Source organism: Mya arenaria, chromosome 2 (genome assembly GCF_026914265.1).
Source record: "Mya arenaria isolate MELC-2E11 chromosome 2, ASM2691426v1".
In the NCBI taxonomy this organism is placed as follows: Eukaryota; Metazoa; Mollusca; class Bivalvia; order Myida; family Myidae; genus Mya; species Mya arenaria.
In genome coordinates this window covers 41,418,611-41,436,887 of record NC_069123.1, presented here as the reverse complement: position 1 = coordinate 41,436,887, position 18,277 = coordinate 41,418,611, and the positions used below count along the sequence as shown (strand labels likewise).

Below are 18,277 nucleotides of genomic sequence, written 5' to 3'. Positions count from 1 at the left end.
ACCGCAGGAATGAAAGGGCAATATTAACTCATGAAGGTTGATTCTTGTAAAGCACATAGTACATACATACAATGGCAACTACGGAGACAACATATAGCAGAAAAGAAGAGAACTATTGAAGGGTCAATGAAACAGAGAGCTCACTGGTGATAACTAGTTTACTAGTTTATTACTACTTTACCTCATATTCGTCTCATCATACTCCAATCAATGCACTGAAAGCACTGAAGGCGGCTTTGCTTTCAAACTTTAATATGACACCAATTCTTCAGACAGCATACAAACACATTGAAGCTTGAACTTCGCAGCCTGCTATTCTACTGGTGCAAAATTATTCACTGGAAGGAGCATGAACATTTATTTATTATTAATTAAACGATTTAGCTCCACGTGTTGAATATTAATATTTTGTCCAGTGAATTTGAATTATCACAGATACATTAAGACATGATCAGTGCACTACATATATTTATCTTTGGTACATTTTTTTTTTTTCAAATACTGTTTTCTTAGCGATACTGCATCAGTGATTTTATTACTTCCATGGTTTTAATTGATTTGCAAAATACCAGCCGTTTGAATAAAGGTAATAAAATATGCCATTCTATGATATTGATTTCAGAAGCGAATGTTGAATAATAAACAATAATCATGGACTATCATAGTCATTGGTGTATATCTGTTAAATGCTATGTATGGAAATATACTGTCTTTTCGTTAAAATAGCAATTGTATTGTGCACACTAAACCCAACACTAATAACACTTGTCTAGTCTGGTTAAGTACGATTCTTCTTTCGATCAACATTCGTGTAGTTAACACGACAAAGATGCTTAATCAGAAAAAGTATCTAATATATTAATATAAGATATCTTTGAGTATATAGCTAAAATATTCCAACCGTTATGGGTTAGCCTTGGTGCACAGTGGATACAACACTGAACTGCAATTTTGGCGACACCGGTTCGAACCCGGTCTCCGACTCACTTTTTTTTTGCATTTTGGTATTATTTTTACAATTATTATATCAAAAAGAAAAACATTTTATTAAATAATTGTCCTGAGATTCGTTACAGAAAAAAACGTTTTGGGTGCCAATCTGGTGTACAGTCCCTTTAAAATATACTAATATAAATTTCAAGAACTCAGGTTGATATGAATTAACGTTTACGTACATAACGTGAATGGAACAAACAGGATGCACCCTAATCACTTCTTTGTTAAAACATTAAAGTGTTTAAGATAAAATTACCAACTACATACACTTAGAAGACATAAGTGCACTTTTTTCAAAATGTCGCATACAAATATATCATATCTCGTCCTGCCTAAGAAATCTTAGATGCAAATAATTATTTCATTCGAAGATCCATTTATGTGAACATGTCCACTTATACCTAATCTTGCATGCAAATACTGCTTATGTTGTTATTTTCATGAATAAAAAATAACACTTAATATGAATATATACGAATATTAGACCAACTTTTAATAGAATATGTTTAGGTTACTTACGAAAAACATAATTTATTCTCTGTGGAGTAGCAATTCTCGACCAAAAATGCATTGATGAAATGGGGATTCAGTTTTTTTTTGTAAGCTGGTTTGGCAAATCTTTACTGCTTTTTTAATCCTACATCACATTGACGAACTGAACAGCATATAGCCGCTTCTAGAAACAGTTACTCTGGCTTTCACAAACGAGTCCGGTTCAACTGATGCATATGTAGTTACATAGGGTATTGCACTTTGAGTGGTCTCATCTGTTTGTAACCACGGAATGACAACGAAATTACTCTTAATATATTATACAAAAGTTTCATATAGCCATCATTGTCAGTATGCCATACAACGTAGCTGTAATTTGTCAGTAAAACTCCGAATTGGTCTAAAGGACACAAATCGAGAGCACCGACATTATTAAACGGTATCTACAAGTTTGTCAAACAAATGGCATTGATGAATCTTTTACAGAAATCTCATTATCTAGGATAAAATACACCGCAATGTTGTTATTTCGTACGTTATGGAATATCTGTATACATGATGTCTGAGAAAATGATTCATCCGAACTGTAAAAAATGCTTATGGTGCTTGTTTGTTATGTTTTTACTTTTGGCCGTTGTTTTGATGAAGATATACACGGTTAACTTATTTAAATAAACATTGAAAACAGTCACGCAGGTGTGCCATTTAAAGCAACTACAAGTGGTCGTTGATGTATATATTTGATTTATGAACTAGTTTTCTGTATTACTAGCATCTTACTTACGTGTGTCTTAAGCAAGCACAATTTCTCTTTAAAAGCGTCTGTTTCATAACACATAATTGTAGAGGTTTAATTTGTATATGTTTTACGGCATACACAGCCTTCTTCAGTCTGAAATATTATAATAACGGCATGAATAGAAACCATAAAAAATCCTTAACAACGACTGCGCTTCAAGGATAACTGTAATATAATACGACCCTGCAATGGAAACAATTATGTTCAGTTTCCATTAAATCTATGAAATCTTATAAAGGTAATTGCCCAGTTTCCGGTGCCCGAGTTTTATGTTGAAGACAAAACCTTAAGTACCAGGAAATACACACACTGCCAGACAGATTATAATGTTTTATGGACTATTCTTGTTGTCGTAAAGTGTAATTGAATGGCGGGTATGTGATTTCTTCGGCGGGAAGGGAATGACTTTTGCCGTGTAATTTCAAAAGCAAATTTTAAGTGTTTAGTTTAACAGATGTTGTGACTAGGAGAGCAGTTAACTTCAGAACTTTCAATCTATATAATGTACTTCTTTGAATTTATTTCTGTATATATGTTTTTTTGTTAACAAGTAACAACTTAAATATATTTTCTCGGAACTTGCTGATTGCTATATTCTGTACAACATATTAATAAGAGTATACAACTCGTCCAAAATTGCAATTGTCTGTACAACATACCAATTAGAGTATACAACTCGTCCAAATTGCAATAGTCTGTACAACATATCTATTAGAGTATACAACTCGTCCAAAATTGCAATATTCTGTACAACATATCAAAAGGAGTATACAACTCGTCCATAATAACAATAGTCTGTTCAAAATATTAATCAGAGTATACAACTCGTCCAAAATTGCAGTATTCTCTACAACATATCAATCACAGCATACAACTCGTCCAAAATTGCAATAGTCTGTACAACATATTAATCAGAGTATACAACTCGTCCAAAATGCAATAGTCTGCACAAGATATCAATCAGAGTATACAACTCGTCCAAAATTGCAATAGTATGTACAAATGTACAACATATCAATTAGAGTATACAACTCGTCCAAAATTGCAATAGTCTGTACAACATACCAATTAGAGTATACAACTCGTCCAAAATTGCAATAGTATGTACAACATATCAATTAGAGTATACAACTCGTCCAAAATTGCAATAGTCTGTACAACATATCAAAAAGAGTATACAACTCATCCAAAATTGCAATAGTCTGTACAGCATATCAATTAGAGTATACAACTCGTCCAAAATTGCAATAGTCTGTACAACATATCAATCAGAGTATACAACTCGTCCAAAATTGCAATAGTCTGTACAACATATCAAAAAGAGTATACAGCTCATCCAAAATTGCAATAGTCTGTACAACATATCAATCAGAGTATACAAATCGTCCAAAATTGCAATAGTCTGTACAACATATCAAAAAGAGTATACAACTCGTCCAAAATTGCAATAGTCTGTACAACATATCTATTAGAGTATACAACTCGTCCAAAATTAAATATTCGGATATATCATGTTTTAAAACCTTTCGGTTACTATAGTTTAGCAGAAGATGGCATTGTTTGGTGGTGTTTGGCCAATCAGCAACGCAGGTAGTTCACGTAGGTCGTTTTCGTCATTTTTAACCAGAAAAAGCATAGTATAACAAATTAGCTTCCAAAAGCTTATGATTCTTTGCATACAATCGTTGTATTAATCGACGACTCATTACATATCCTTTATTTATAACATAATTGGTCATAATGAAGGAAATGACCAAGTTTATTCCTATATGCCGAATGGTTATCATCTTAATTGGGTTGCTGGAAAAAAAATGACACATTTTCCGGAATAACATGGGCTTTCCGTCGGAATGTATCGATGTTGTTATGTCAACTTATTTATTAAGTCTAAAGAAGGAACCTTAGGCAAGTTACTGCAGAAGGAAATGGCACGTGTTGCTTCGTATTATAACACTGTTTTGTTCAAGAAGTATCTGGTAGTTTCGATATCACAACATTGAATTGATTTTACATTGCCAAAATCAGAAACCGTCATAGTATGTTGATATGGAAGGATATTTTATGATTTAATTGCTGTTTTAATACCATTTGCCTTCCGTTGTCCGTGAAATACATATTATAATAACCTTTTCTACTAAATACAATTATTGCAATGTGTGCTCGGATACGAACTTATAATACTCTATGGTATTCCTATATAAATTAAAGGAGATTAGCTATATCGAGAAAATAAATGACGGTTTTCACCTGAAAGTCTGACAGCTGCTAAAGCACCAGGCCCCGATTTCTCGAAAACCATTTTTCATTTATCAAAATTAAATTTAAGTATGTATTTTGGCTTATTGAAATAAGCTAATTAAGCCTGTTAAGCTTCAGAAGTTTCGAGAAATTGGGGCCAGTCAATTGTAATCAAGGCCCCCCAGGTACGGAGGTATACCGGGGATAACAGGGTAAATGGACCGTGTCTTTACCTTTCAGGTAGCCCCGCAGCATCGGGTGAATGCGGTGGTTTTGTCTTCGCGCCAATTATAGCGGGGAATGGGCCTTTCATATGTTCCCTGGGATGCGGGGGCATTTCTCGGGGCGTTTACCAGCAGGTCCACCCCGCAGGGCGGGGATTTTACTCGGGTTGGACTGTACCGGAAGTCGAAGGCCCCGCTATTCCCCGGACCTGGGAGCGTGATTACGAATTAACTGGTGCATGATATTCACATGTTTACGTTTATCAACTTGTGTCTGTTGAATCTGCGCATAGCTTTTCATTTCAGCATCCGATATCAGGAAACAGCCAGCGAGTCACCTATGTTAATACAGAGCTAATTGCTTGGGCTTTAAAAAACAATGTCTAGACACATCAATTATCGAATATCCCTGAGAAAGCGTATTGTCTTACAATTCAAGAATTCGTCACATCACTGGTGACGACATTACACTGTGTATCTTATATAATCTTTGATAAATTACAGTCACTACCGTGTAATAGTGATATACTAATACGGCCATTTCAGTCACTTATGTTTGTGTTTATTAAACAAAGATCACATCGTATTGCCAGTCCATATATGTTAAATTGTATTTGAATGTAAATGCAAGTTAGTTCCTACTCAAGGTGATCTTTTATTTCAATCTGAATACATGGATCAATCACATTTGCATTTATCACATCCACAAATAGGAGCTATCTCGACAACATTGTTTATGTACGGACGAATAAGGATTTGTTGAGAGGTTTTAACTGAACGCTACCTAATGACTTCAAATATACCTATATAATATTTAAATAAAAGTAAATAAAAAGTCATATTCTGCATTAACAAAAAAAAATGAGGTGTTTATACCTGTTTAAGTATTTGTCACCACTTTGAATATGTCTCGCTTCTCAAACTGAATAAATTTCGCTTCCTCAACTGAATAAATCTCGCTCCAACTGGTTAGCTTTTGAATGAAATAAGAATATCAGTAATAATAAAAATATACCTAATGGTATGACGCGTTGCACAAGTGACTACGAACGAAATTGGAATTTCTGCAAACTTTTCGATGCAAACACTTACGTGAAAACATTTTTTATTATTTCATATAATACTTAATATCTTAAAACGGGCCAATTCTTTTGACATCGGGACCCGATCAGATTGAATTGCATGTCCCATGTCATTTGAACATGGACATAGAACAGAAAGACTAACACGAAATAATACAAATAAAACATGACAGTAACAAAAATTGAGCGCCATCGCAAATATTACATTAAGTTTCAAATATTTCTAACTTCAAGCTACAAAACATATTTAATGTGTCGCCAAAACCTTATATTTAAACTTTCACTATAAAATGAATTTATACTTGTTTTCAAATGCTATAACGTAATGAAACATAACTGCATTTTTGTGAGATTGAAGTGAGCATTCGTGCAAATATCTTTATAATAATGCAATTTGATATATTGGTAATCACAGACGACATCAGATACCTGTTAATACGTTCCTATGACGACAAGGATGCACTACATTCTCATATAATCTGTTATTTCTCTTATGACATAATATGGAAAATAACACCAATTAGGAAGTGATTACTCAGTGTTACATGTCTGTTATCCTTTAATTAACACCTGACTGTGAATCAAAGCATGGTTCATCTGTATTGGTTTTGAAGCTGATTTGGTTGTGATTTCAAAAGCAGGCAGAACATTCTGGAATTACTTGGTCTACTGTTTTTGCATTTCTACTTGATGTGGTCACCTAATTGAATACACAGTGGTTACGTTCAACCATTTTTTCTATCGTTGTTTAATGTTAAGAATAAAAGTGGAACTTTCTCCCAATATTTGATGTTGGGGGTCGTGAAGCAATAGAAATCGCGTGCACATTGATCAGATTAATTGAATTTTGATATCTAATAAATTAACTAGTGGTCTCTGACCTACAGTATCTGTAAAATTAGAAGTAAGATAAGTGCGTCGTAGGTGTCGTCGTGTGTGGTCTTCACCGCATCAAATGTATTGACTCCTTAATGGATTACAGTCCTCTCATCTTGCAGGATTATCGATGTGACCAGGATACACATCTTATCGTTAAGTGTCCTCTGTCCTGCGGAAAGGTCTACGTTTTCCCACTGCTGACAAATGTATTCAGGAACAAAACAAGAGAATGCACGTTTTGTGTTGAGATTTTCCCCCTCAATAACTATTAGCAAAAATTGAACATCTGCTTAAAGTCTCGTGATGAACTGAGATGATTAATAACTGGCAAACCGTGCTTTTAAGATTTGTTGTTTATCGATATGCCTATATATATATATATATATATATATATATATATATATATATGATTAAAGCGCATTGGCCGACTACAGCGGCTGTTATTAAGTGTGTTGAAAAGCTTTATTTAGAGAATGAAACGAAAGCAGTTAAGCCAAATATCTATTATCCACGTCATTATTCCATTTTCTTTATTCAAAAATATTCCTCAAGAACACCTCAACCGCTCCCAGACATTTATCTTCAAACGAGCATTTTTCTCCTCCAAGCATTCAGCAAGGGGTTCCTTCCAACGCAACACCATATATCCATTTATTTTTTTTGAATCTCATATTGCATAATAAATAGTAACTTCAACAGAAAGATCATATAAACTTTTACACTTATCTGCCTGAAATAATGCATTGAATCGTCATTGCACCCGCCTTTTTTTCTTAGTCATGAAATGACGTCACATATGTAGTACTTGCAGAGATGTTGTCCAAAACATATTTCATAATGAGGTGACGCAATCACTATGATACATGACGTGTTAAAATAATTAATGATGCGCTGGGGTTACAAAATGGGACGTAGGGTGTTTGCGGTTTAACATAGTGAGAATAAAAAGAAGACTCTACTTTAATACGTTCATTGCAACACTAGTGTGAATTTAAAAGAAAGCGGAAGAACTTTAAATAAAAAAAGGGTGAGGATTCAAGGGGAATAGATAATTATAGATCATTTCGCAAAAAAATGGATGTGTTGACTACAAGACCCTGCCTCCCTTTACTAACTACAAATAGTAAAACGTCCTGAGCTATTATCGGGTTTCATTTATTTAACTGTACACTAGCAAAAGACTAGCAATAGACTTGCTTGATGAAAGCGAGGTTCAAATATCCTAGTACATATAGGTTTATCGTATACTGGTTAGCGACCCCTTTTCGGCCGGAAATGGAGGTTTTTCCTATGTTACTTTTGACACAAGATAGCTATTACGATAAAACTTTACACTCAGACAGGTTGGCTCTTCCGACAAAAACTGTGTTATTTGTTTTTAAAAATAGCTAGGGATTCCGAATATTCCCACGTGCAAAGTACCCCTATAATTTCGCTAAAATAAGCACCCTACTGAACCAATTATTCGCCCACCCCATAAATTCGCTGTTCTTACGATGTTTTTTATATCTTTCTCTCTAAACTATATATTCAAACATTTCTATTTTATTTGACCAGTCTAGCGACCGCTTAAAACAACAATTGATCAATAAATATATTATGTTAACTATTACATACTGTTTATGTTTGATTAAAATGATACAACAATTACTCAGTAAGCCTCCTCTTTGCCGAGTAAGCGTAAAAAGCACCTGGGATTCCGTCTTGCAACATGACCTACAATGTATGCATATTTATAGACTTCCGAAGTGGGACAACGCATGTCCGTTACAAGAATGTAATGATTAATTCAAATTTGAGTTGCACGAAACATTTGGCGATTACTTCACCGTTTTCAGGTTTTACCATTTGCTTTTTCGAAAATTGAACTTAAAATACAGCTATTTATGGTATTTGTATAATTTACGTAATACCGGTTTTATACTGCATAATGATAAATCAATAATGTCGTCTGATAGTGCAAGGTATAATGAAAATTAAAAAAATCCTTACAGGGCCTCATGCAAATGAGCGCGCGCGTGATGACGTCATCCCCGCGTGCAACTTACAAGGTCAGAAGTGTAAACAATGTTTATTTGTGTCGAATTCCACATACTTCTTACATTTGAACGCAAAAAACAGCTGATATCTGTCAAAAATGATGCCGCAATGAAACGCCAGACTGATTTGTGTAAAATATTTCGTTTTGACTGGTTTAAACTGGGTGGGCGAAAACAGTTCTGTTATGAAACTATAGCGAATTGTATTAAAAATTCATCAACTTACACTAGCTATTCTTTGGTAATGACAGGCTTTTATCAGTTACAGTTTCGGCCAACTCAAAATATTTTTTTATTCGATTGTTTTTGCCTGTGAACAGAATTGTATAAAAGTGAAAAATACGCTTGTCGCGCCTACAACCTTTCAACCTTTTTCGCTTTTAGTGTCACAATAATCTCACGTCCGCTATTGCTGGATATGAATTAGTTCTCTACTAAAGTAGATTCAAACATTTGGCCATTCTGGAAATTCTTATCCTGCCCACGGGCAAAGAAAAAAACCTCAGCCCCACTTCAAGAAATAATACCATTGATGTTGTTTCCATCCATACAAGTTCACATGTACCCTTTATCTGGTCTATAGAGCTTTAAACTTTATGTTTAATACCATTCTAATACCCTTTAAATGCGTGTTGTTTACCGCATTTGACACTAGCATTTATACATGTATATAAACGTTAATCAAATAACCATTTGTTTTCTGTGCTGTTAAGCAAATTCTTGTTCTACTGCATACCTTAATTATTGGAGCCATGTTAGGCAACTAATTAATGATAATGACAGGAGTAAGATTGATTAAAACACCGCTGTGGTTCGAATTGCTGTGTTTGTTTTTATCGAAAGAGTATTGCATCTCAGTAATGGTTTTATCGTCCTTAAACCAGTAACCCACGAGTAATATCACTTTCCATACTTTAATAAGCAAACACTAGCCAAAACAAAGCATACCTCTTTTAAAGCAGATTTTTTTTCTGGGGACGGAGAGCACGTCCTAGGTGCGCATCCCAAGCGCGCCTCTTTTAATTTCAAATCCTGGATCTGCCACGTCTAACGTATAATTCAAGCATTTGTTGTTGTTGTTTAAAGGTTTCAGATAGCATGCAAAATCCTACATATTTACATCGATATTTTTATGATAATGTCATTTGTAATGTAAATAATGTAAGGTTATCTAACTGCTCAACTGATAAGGGAATTTAATAAATATGTCTGTGAAAAACAGTATGTTTGTCAATTCACGCTTCTCGAAAGACAAGTATTTCGGTGGATGCTATTCTCCTAGATATTTAGTACATTAATTGATTCCAAAACCATTTGTCATTGACAATTTGACCAATGTCAGTACAGTTTCAAATAATATAACATTCAAAGATCATTTAGTGTTAAAATCTTTCGCTGTAGCCCAGTGGACCAAAAGCCCTTTGATGTACGGGATTGGGTAAAACCTGCAATGGCATAGATGTGACACGTGTGTTTCGGTTTATCTCAATGTGGCCACGACGTTGTTCCCACGTTTTAATTAAATCGTGACCACAACGATGTCTAAAAATCCCGTTTTACATTGTAGCGAATTCCGAATGTTTTTTGTCTTCTTAAAGAATGTCTGGGCAGTTTTTCCAAAACTACAGTGTCAGGTTTATTCATTATGCTGATTTGTTGCGGATTATTTACAATCAAGAAAATGTTTAAAATTATTTTCAGATGAATAACGCCTTTTTCGTTCAGTAAAAATACCTAAAACAACGGATACCTCATCATTTAGGATATTTTCTTGAATGTTTGTATGAAACAAGTAACAGGTTTTAATAATAATCTTATAGTGACCTTACCGCAGTGTTAATAATATTGCAATAAAATATACATTTTTCAAAAGCAAGGCCGATAAAATATATTTAAACATTTAAAGGTAAAAAGGGCATTTTTACATAATGCCCGCTGAACACCAGGCCCCAATTTCTCGAAACTTCTTAAGTCCCTTATAACAGGATTAAGCTAATCACACTATTTTTCTTTGTCTATAATTCGCGTAATATAAACATCATTTAGAGTTATTCAACCTTAAATAGGAATTTATTTTATGGATATCACAAATAACCATATTTCATTTACCAAAATCACATTTTAGTATGTGTTTTGACTATTTGAACTAAGCTACTTAAGCCTGTTAAGCTTAAGAAGTTTCGAGAAATCGGGGCCAGTTGTGTGTGACCGCTGAGGTAAACTTAACAAAGCAGGCAATTTAAGGGAACCAGTCGCAACAAGACTGTAGTCAAACTTAAAGTTTGTTTATTTGACAGAAATAACAATGCCCCATTTTAGCTTAAAGCTATAAACAATGGAATAATATAAGAAATAAAAAATACCTGTTCAGACCTTCTTACATTAAAGATACCTCCAAGTCAGCCAAACAACAGTGAATGGACCTCAGACTTCGGCTTCGGTCCGTTCAATATTCGTGGGCCAACTGCGGTCATATCAGTAAAGAAGGAACATAATAATGTAAGGTATAATATTTTGTTTTTCTTTACTTACTTACTGTATAACGTAAGCCACCAAGATAACTATATAAGAAAAAAGTAGCAGATAAATACAAAAGGACCAATTTTGCGCTCTTCCGCTACAATAAGTTCTGCGAGTAAAATATAAGTAATTACTAAACCAACTTTGCTACCTGGTCGGTATATGGCCGTTTCCCGCTTTTCCTCGTGTTTCATTAGGTTGTAAAGTTGACTAAATCGAGTCTGTCAACTAATCAGTGAAAGAAGTCGCCTTATTATTGAACGTTGAGTAGGATATTAAAATCTAAATACTGCATGGTCTATAGATATATGAAAAAAATATGGTAGAGTTACTCAGTCTCAAATAGGTATGCAACCTTTTTGAACTACGTAATTGTCCTTCATCAGGAAAATACTTCATGCAAAAAAGTTACTGTGTGATAGTAAATATATCTGACGTAGCAAAATTTGTGAATATAAACATAAATTGTTGCTATGGGGTTTAAGCCTGTATTGACATCGAGTACATTCAATTAAATGGTTTCACAGGTTGAACGTATCCAACGCCAACAACAGAACGAATAAGCAAATGTCAATGTGAGTAGGAGTGAAGTACCTTTGCTGTTAAGATAAAATCCAGTTGCTAGCTCTCTCTTTAATATAAATCGTACAAAACGCTCTGCGAAACTAATCGTTAATTTACATAAAGAATAAAGCAAATTAACTCCTAGCAGTACAATATAAGATTGCATTTTTTATAACTGACCTGATAGTAGTATTAAGACAGAATGGTAAAAAATATCATACTTAGTATACTAAAATAACATACAGGATATTTGACTAACTGATGCCGTTCACATGGAACGTGCATCTAGTTTGGTAAAATTGAACACATAGTATTTATTTGACTTTAAAAACAAACAAACAAAATATTTCATTTATGAACAGATAAAAAAATATCATTTTTTTTTATTTTTTCATCGAACGTGTTCGAGATTTGATCTCCATAAATCCTGTAGCTGCCGTTTCCGAGTTGGTTAGTCTCATCACTGGCATTGAAATCCTTCTGAAAAATGACAGACGTTTCTTTTCAAGCGTTATTCTTTCCCTAATTTTATTTTCAAGAGTTTGAAAGACAATGTCAATATTGTCACCTGTTTTGGCAGATGTAGTTATAAACTTTTCCTCCCAGTCCATACACACAACCGACTCGGTCACCGCGTGTGAGTGACTATCTTCGGTGTCTAAATCAGTTTTATTTGCAATAACAACGATTGAGTACTGTCCCTTTTGTTTCTGCTCTCTAATTTCATCTCGAAGGTGTTTAACAGTTTCAAAGCTTTCCGGGTTATTAGCAGAGAAAACAAGAAGGAATGCATCCCCTGTTGCTATTGCAAGTTTTCTCATCGCCGGGAACTGAAGAGATCCGGCCGTGTCTAGAATGTCTATTTCAACACTCACACTGTCAAACCGCATCCGGTGTCTGTGCAGTTCTTCTATAGTTTCTTTATGAATTTCAGTGAATTTGTCGTTCATGAATTTGCTTATAATAGAACTTTTCCCGACGCCACCGGTCCCCATGACTACGACCCGAAAGTTCTGCATTTTAGAGTCCCTTTCCATTGCATTTGCTGAAAATGAAGAAAAATAAAATATACGCAAAGTTTCGTTAACTTAATTTTCCAGACACTTCAAAATACAATCCACATCTTAAACGGATTTGATTTCAGAAAATATAACGTCAGTGATTAATTTTGAAGGATTGCAACTATAATAACGTTTGTCATAAACGGTTTTCATGTCAAATGTCAGTGGTTAGTTTTGAAAGATTGCAAATATTAACATGTTTTCATTCTGGTTCTGTTACTGATTTAAACACAACATTACTCTTATTGATAGTCCGAATGTGTTGTTTTGAGTAGTATTTTCTGATATACGGATAATTCCCCATATTAGTAATTACTGCGTTTTGAAAGATTATTTTAAACATAGATATCTTGTTTTGAATTAAAAGCTTTGTAACTCAATAAAGGTCGGTCTTTTAAGAGCAGGGAAGTTAATATTGTCATAGTTGCATTCTGACTAAATAAACGCCTTTCTTCATTATAATATACAACCACCTTGTTACCCGAATATTGGTAAAAACAAGACTATCATAATTTGAGAAAACGTTGGGATTGCGAGTATCTCGTACATATTAGAAAATAATGCGACAATTCTGACATAAACAAATCGGTTTAATTATTATTTTTGTAGTTCGTAATTCCTCTGGAATCTCACTTACTCAGCATAAAATAAAACTGAAGTAACAACTACTTCTTTTAAAAATGATAAAAATATGTACTGCCCTTCTTGCATTTTATTGGGACCGATTTACTGTCAATCACTGACATTCTTAAATGGACAGTGTGGTGATTAACGGAGGGCTGAACTGAGTGAGTTTCTTAAACAAATGTGATAGGAAAATATACGTTTCTTGACAAGGACAAGAGGGTATAATTAGATACGGAAATACAAGGAGCCAGAATGTAGCATTAGGGTCGTGAAAGATTGTGAAGCACAACAGCATTTCATTAAACCAAGAAGAATATTTCAATAATTTAAAAAGGGGAAGAAGAGATGTTTGCAGCCAATTCATTCTGCATTAGATGACTGTGTGTAGTTTAAGGTTATGACCAACAGCCCATCCACTGTTTATGACAATATGTATAGTTTTTTTACAAGTTCTAAATATTGATTCATGAGTTTCCAGTAAACCATTTGGCAGCGGTGATAAAGGGAAAATCGATTAGATAGAGATTAAAATATGAGTAATGCCAGGTAAACATATTAACGGATACCTGCTTAAAGGTGAATTGAATTGGTAGCTAAATTGTTGATAAAACACGACAATGGTCAATTTATTGCAACAATCAAATAACGCATTTTGGCTATTAAACAAGTAACAAACTAAATATATCTTTTGAAAGATAATGATGATTGTTGTCATTTTGGTGATCTTGAAATTACAATTGGGATCTGCAGTACAGGTCATGACCGACCTCACCACCATGTTTGAGGCACAGGCATCTGAATCATTGTTTGTCACTAAAATGTTGTTTAAAACCATTTTGGGTACATACAATGAGATAAACAACACATCTGAAGATATTTAGTGTCTTTCATATACAAAAAAGAAACAAGGTATGTAACTCAAACTTACCCGATTTCACGGTAGAGTCCAGTTTTATGCAAATTTCTCAACCAACATATAAACAATCCATTTTTAAATAAGTGACATGGAAAGAAGAGTCAATTACCTTTAAAATGGTGTGCGATATGTTGGTATAACTATATTGTCTTTAGACAAACAAGCATAATTCAATGTCCAATTCTCGTGTTTTTCTTTAGTCGGAAAGAGTACAGCAAATTCAGATCGTCAATTTTCCCCGTGTAAACAGTGCTAAAACAGACCTATTGAAGTTATTTTATGCTTCAGTGTAAAGATAAATTAATTCCATTCCTTTATATCACGAAAACCCTAACACCACAGTTTAAGAAACAACCGTATCAGTCTTTAAACTAAATCCTCTTTAAATTTCGTAGGCAGCTGGCCATTTTACCCACAAGCGCCCAGATGATGTCATTGACATGTACATTTAACATCTTTGTACCGGCTTGAATGTGAGCCACACAAGCTTGGCTGGGTCAAATACTCTTCTTTGGAGGTTGATCAGAAACATCTGAGCGCTGTCAGGAAAATGTCCGCCTCAAACAAAATTTTAAAGTGGATTTAATTTGAAGACTGATACGGTTGTTTCTTAAACTGTGGTGTTAGTCTTATTGTGATATAAAGGAATGGAATTAATTTATCTGTACACTGAAGCATAAAATAACTTCAATAGGTCTGTTTTTAGCACTGTTTACACGGGGAAAATTGACGATCTGAATTTGCTGTACTCTTTCCGACTAAAGATAAACACGAGAATTGGACATTGAATTATGCTTGTTTGTCTAAAGACAATATAGTTATACCAACATATCGCACACCATTTTAAAGGTAATTGACTCTTCTTTCCATGTCACTTATTTAAAAATGGATTGTTTATATGTTGGTTGAGAAATTTGCATAAAACTGGACTCTACCGTGAAATCGGGTAAGTTTGAGTTACATACCTTGTTTCTTTTTTGTATATGAAAGACACTAAATATCTTCAGATGTGTTGTTTATCTCATTGTATGTACCCAAAATGGTTTTAAACAACATTTTAGTGACAAACAATGATTCAGATGCCTGTGGTTTGAGGGCCGTATGTCCAAGAATCCTCTAAATAAAGCATAAAGTGCATAGTGTCGTGTGCGGTTTTCTCTGCATCAACTTTATGGACATTTAAAAGGGCAATTGATTTCATCTCGGGAGGAGCTTTTCATCGTGCACATCCTACAATTAAGTGGTATCTATCCAGTCAACTGTTCATACCATACTGCACATTTTATTCTGTAATATAAGAATACTACAAAGAAAAGAATATCACAAAATTCTTTTAGTTTGACACATTCTTTCCAATAAATACTTTATCAAAAATGTACATCAACATACAGCATTTCACCTGGCATGATTTGTTATTGGCAGGTTATTTATCGCGTGTATATTGTTTCAGCAATGCGCATTACATTGAATAGATTAATTGAAAAAGACGTTTGTAAGAAGTGACAGCTGACACAGACGTCATAAACCTTTATTTATTTATAATAAAACATATTTGCCAGTTGGTCATGCCTATGGCAAAGAGATAAAGACATGTTCAGACTTCCTACCATTACATAGACGGACCAAGAACCGTTCGTGCATGATTTGCATATAATGGTGAAAGCTAATGTATATTGTAACCCACAAAGCTAGTTGTACCGTATAGATTATGCGAAAGCGCAATAAAACCCTGCCTTTCAGAAGGTTTACATTATAGTTACGTGCAATTATATGGATATTTTTGTGCTTATACATTAATCGGATAGATAAGAATGGAATACAGATGTCACACTTTTTCAATTGACCGTATTAACTTAATTAAAAAAATAAAGCTTATTTTGTGAAAAATGTGAACTAGTGATATAACTTTTATAATTTATTTTATTATCTAAATCATAAACTTATATTTTCTTCATTTATAGAATTGGGAGAGAATGGCAAATATTTATTTTTTTATGTTTTATTTTGTTTTTCTACTCTTAATGCAGCTTTAACTGCAGTAGTTTGATACATTGCATTTATTGTACCTCAGGGTATTACGTTTTGTTCTAATGAAGCTATATATATTCTCCATAGCTTGAATGCTGCATGATATCAAAGGATACTATATGTCCAAGATTCAAGATACAAGCCACAAGAATCTTTATTTAAAGTTGGGTATATGCTAACAAGAAACATTAGCTCAATTAGCTATTTTCTGACAAGTGTAATTGCCATTTGTAACTAGGGCCAGAAGCTTTAAAGTAACTCCCACATGTAATTGTCACCCGTATACTTCATAGCAATGAAACCAGCCTCGTCTTATCAAGAAGCGCACATACGGTACAACTATTTGTATAAAACGTAAACAAGGGCTAGATTTAAAAAAAATAAAGCAGACCTGTATTTTCCAAACGTTAATCAGTTTAAAATGATCAGAACAATATTACAAATGGATGAGGTTAATTTAATTTATATATCGCATACTAAGACTTTTTTGATGCAGAGCTTCTTTCGCACCAAACGTTTTGTTAATAGATAAAACATGTTACAGAATAAAAGAAAACATAACAAAACAAAACACAATATTCAAATACTAAGAATAAATGTATTCTGCGTAGTTGTTGGAAACTTAAATTATAATAATATTTACCTGTTTATCAATTAACAGTTTCATTGTTATTATCCGTCCCAGCACTTACATACAACCTTCTAGCACTAGCAAACGTAACATAATTTAACAAAAGGTTGCTCCTATTAAACATAGTCTCCGATATCAATACTTGAGTATCTAATGCAAGACGGCGGCGTCTAGCAATGCGGGAAGTCGCTCAAGATCACCAGATAACAAGTTAATGCATCCGAAAATAGTGCAATAGGGGCATAAATTGAAGTGATATTAGCCGCAAAGCCACACTGATAACAGAAGTGGATAGAACCATGTACAAATCACCGGTATTTTATCGCTCTGGGACCTAAAAAAATATCGTAGCACTGGCCACAAAGGCATTACAAATGAGTTGAAACAAGAAATGTATTGAGATACGAACATTTGACTTTCACAAGTCGATTGTCAAGAAAGTCATGTAAGGGATAGTCCTAAACATATCTATTTAATTATTTATTGATTGATTCATTTCCACGTAAATCAATCTCCCCGTATCATTATTGCTTCAACAAACACACCTGTGAGTATTTTAAAAATATTCCAACAATAACGGATAATTATATCTAAATCAAGGCAAGTGAAATATCTAAAAGTACAAGCTTGCTTGCACGTACAGTGAATTTTGTCCGTAATGACATCTGAATGAACGACATTCTCGTTATCTCGTCCACCCACTTTATTTTGTAAAGTAACCCAACCTGCTTAATCGACCAACGAGGAAAGTTAGAATCAGTTGATGTTGTTTAAGATACGTTTCACAGTATATCAAAATATACAAAAAAACACAACTAAACAAACATGTTATATTGAAAACATTCTTGTGTTGTTTCCAGATGTATATAATTATATGCGAGAAGTACCAAACCTGTCAGCATTCAATATATATAACTATGAATTAAACACAAGTTATATAGTATATACATCTGCAAGCGATGAAAAGCGAGGGCTTAAGTTGCAGATAAAAATGAAAAAAGCTACAAATGTGTAAAGTAAGCATACACATATATGGAGTCTGTTAAAACAGGCAGAAGGAAAAAAGTTAAAGATATTAATCGTTTGGAACGGGTAGTTAGTTTAAGGGATGGTCCGTCACATGAAACCGGTAATTAAATATGTACATGTTTTGTATGTAAAATTAAGGCATTTCCAAAAAC

General features: G+C 33.9%; 1 protein-coding gene across 1 annotated transcript; it reads right to left on the bottom strand.

Annotated features, from left to right (window-relative positions):
* Window positions 1-11,750: 11,750 nt before the first annotated feature.
* On the bottom strand, window positions 11,751-17,241 carry LOC128243116 (ras-related protein Rap-2b-like). The gene is made up of 2 exons (XM_052960661.1): window positions 17,109-17,241; window positions 11,751-12,878 (listed from the first exon to the last, which is right to left on the bottom strand). Exon 2 carries the CDS (start codon window positions 12,868-12,870, stop codon window positions 12,217-12,219), a length of 654 nt encoding a protein of 217 aa, XP_052816621.1. The 5' UTR covers window positions 12,871-12,878; window positions 17,109-17,241; the 3' UTR covers window positions 11,751-12,216.
* Window positions 17,242-18,277: the final 1,036 nt, after the last annotated feature.

Bases quoted from the DNA above. Each gene is read 5' to 3' on its own strand.
- LOC128243116 (XM_052960661.1), bottom strand. From the start codon at position 12,870: ATGGAAAGGGACTCTAAAATGCAGAACTTTCGGGTCGTAGTCATGGGG.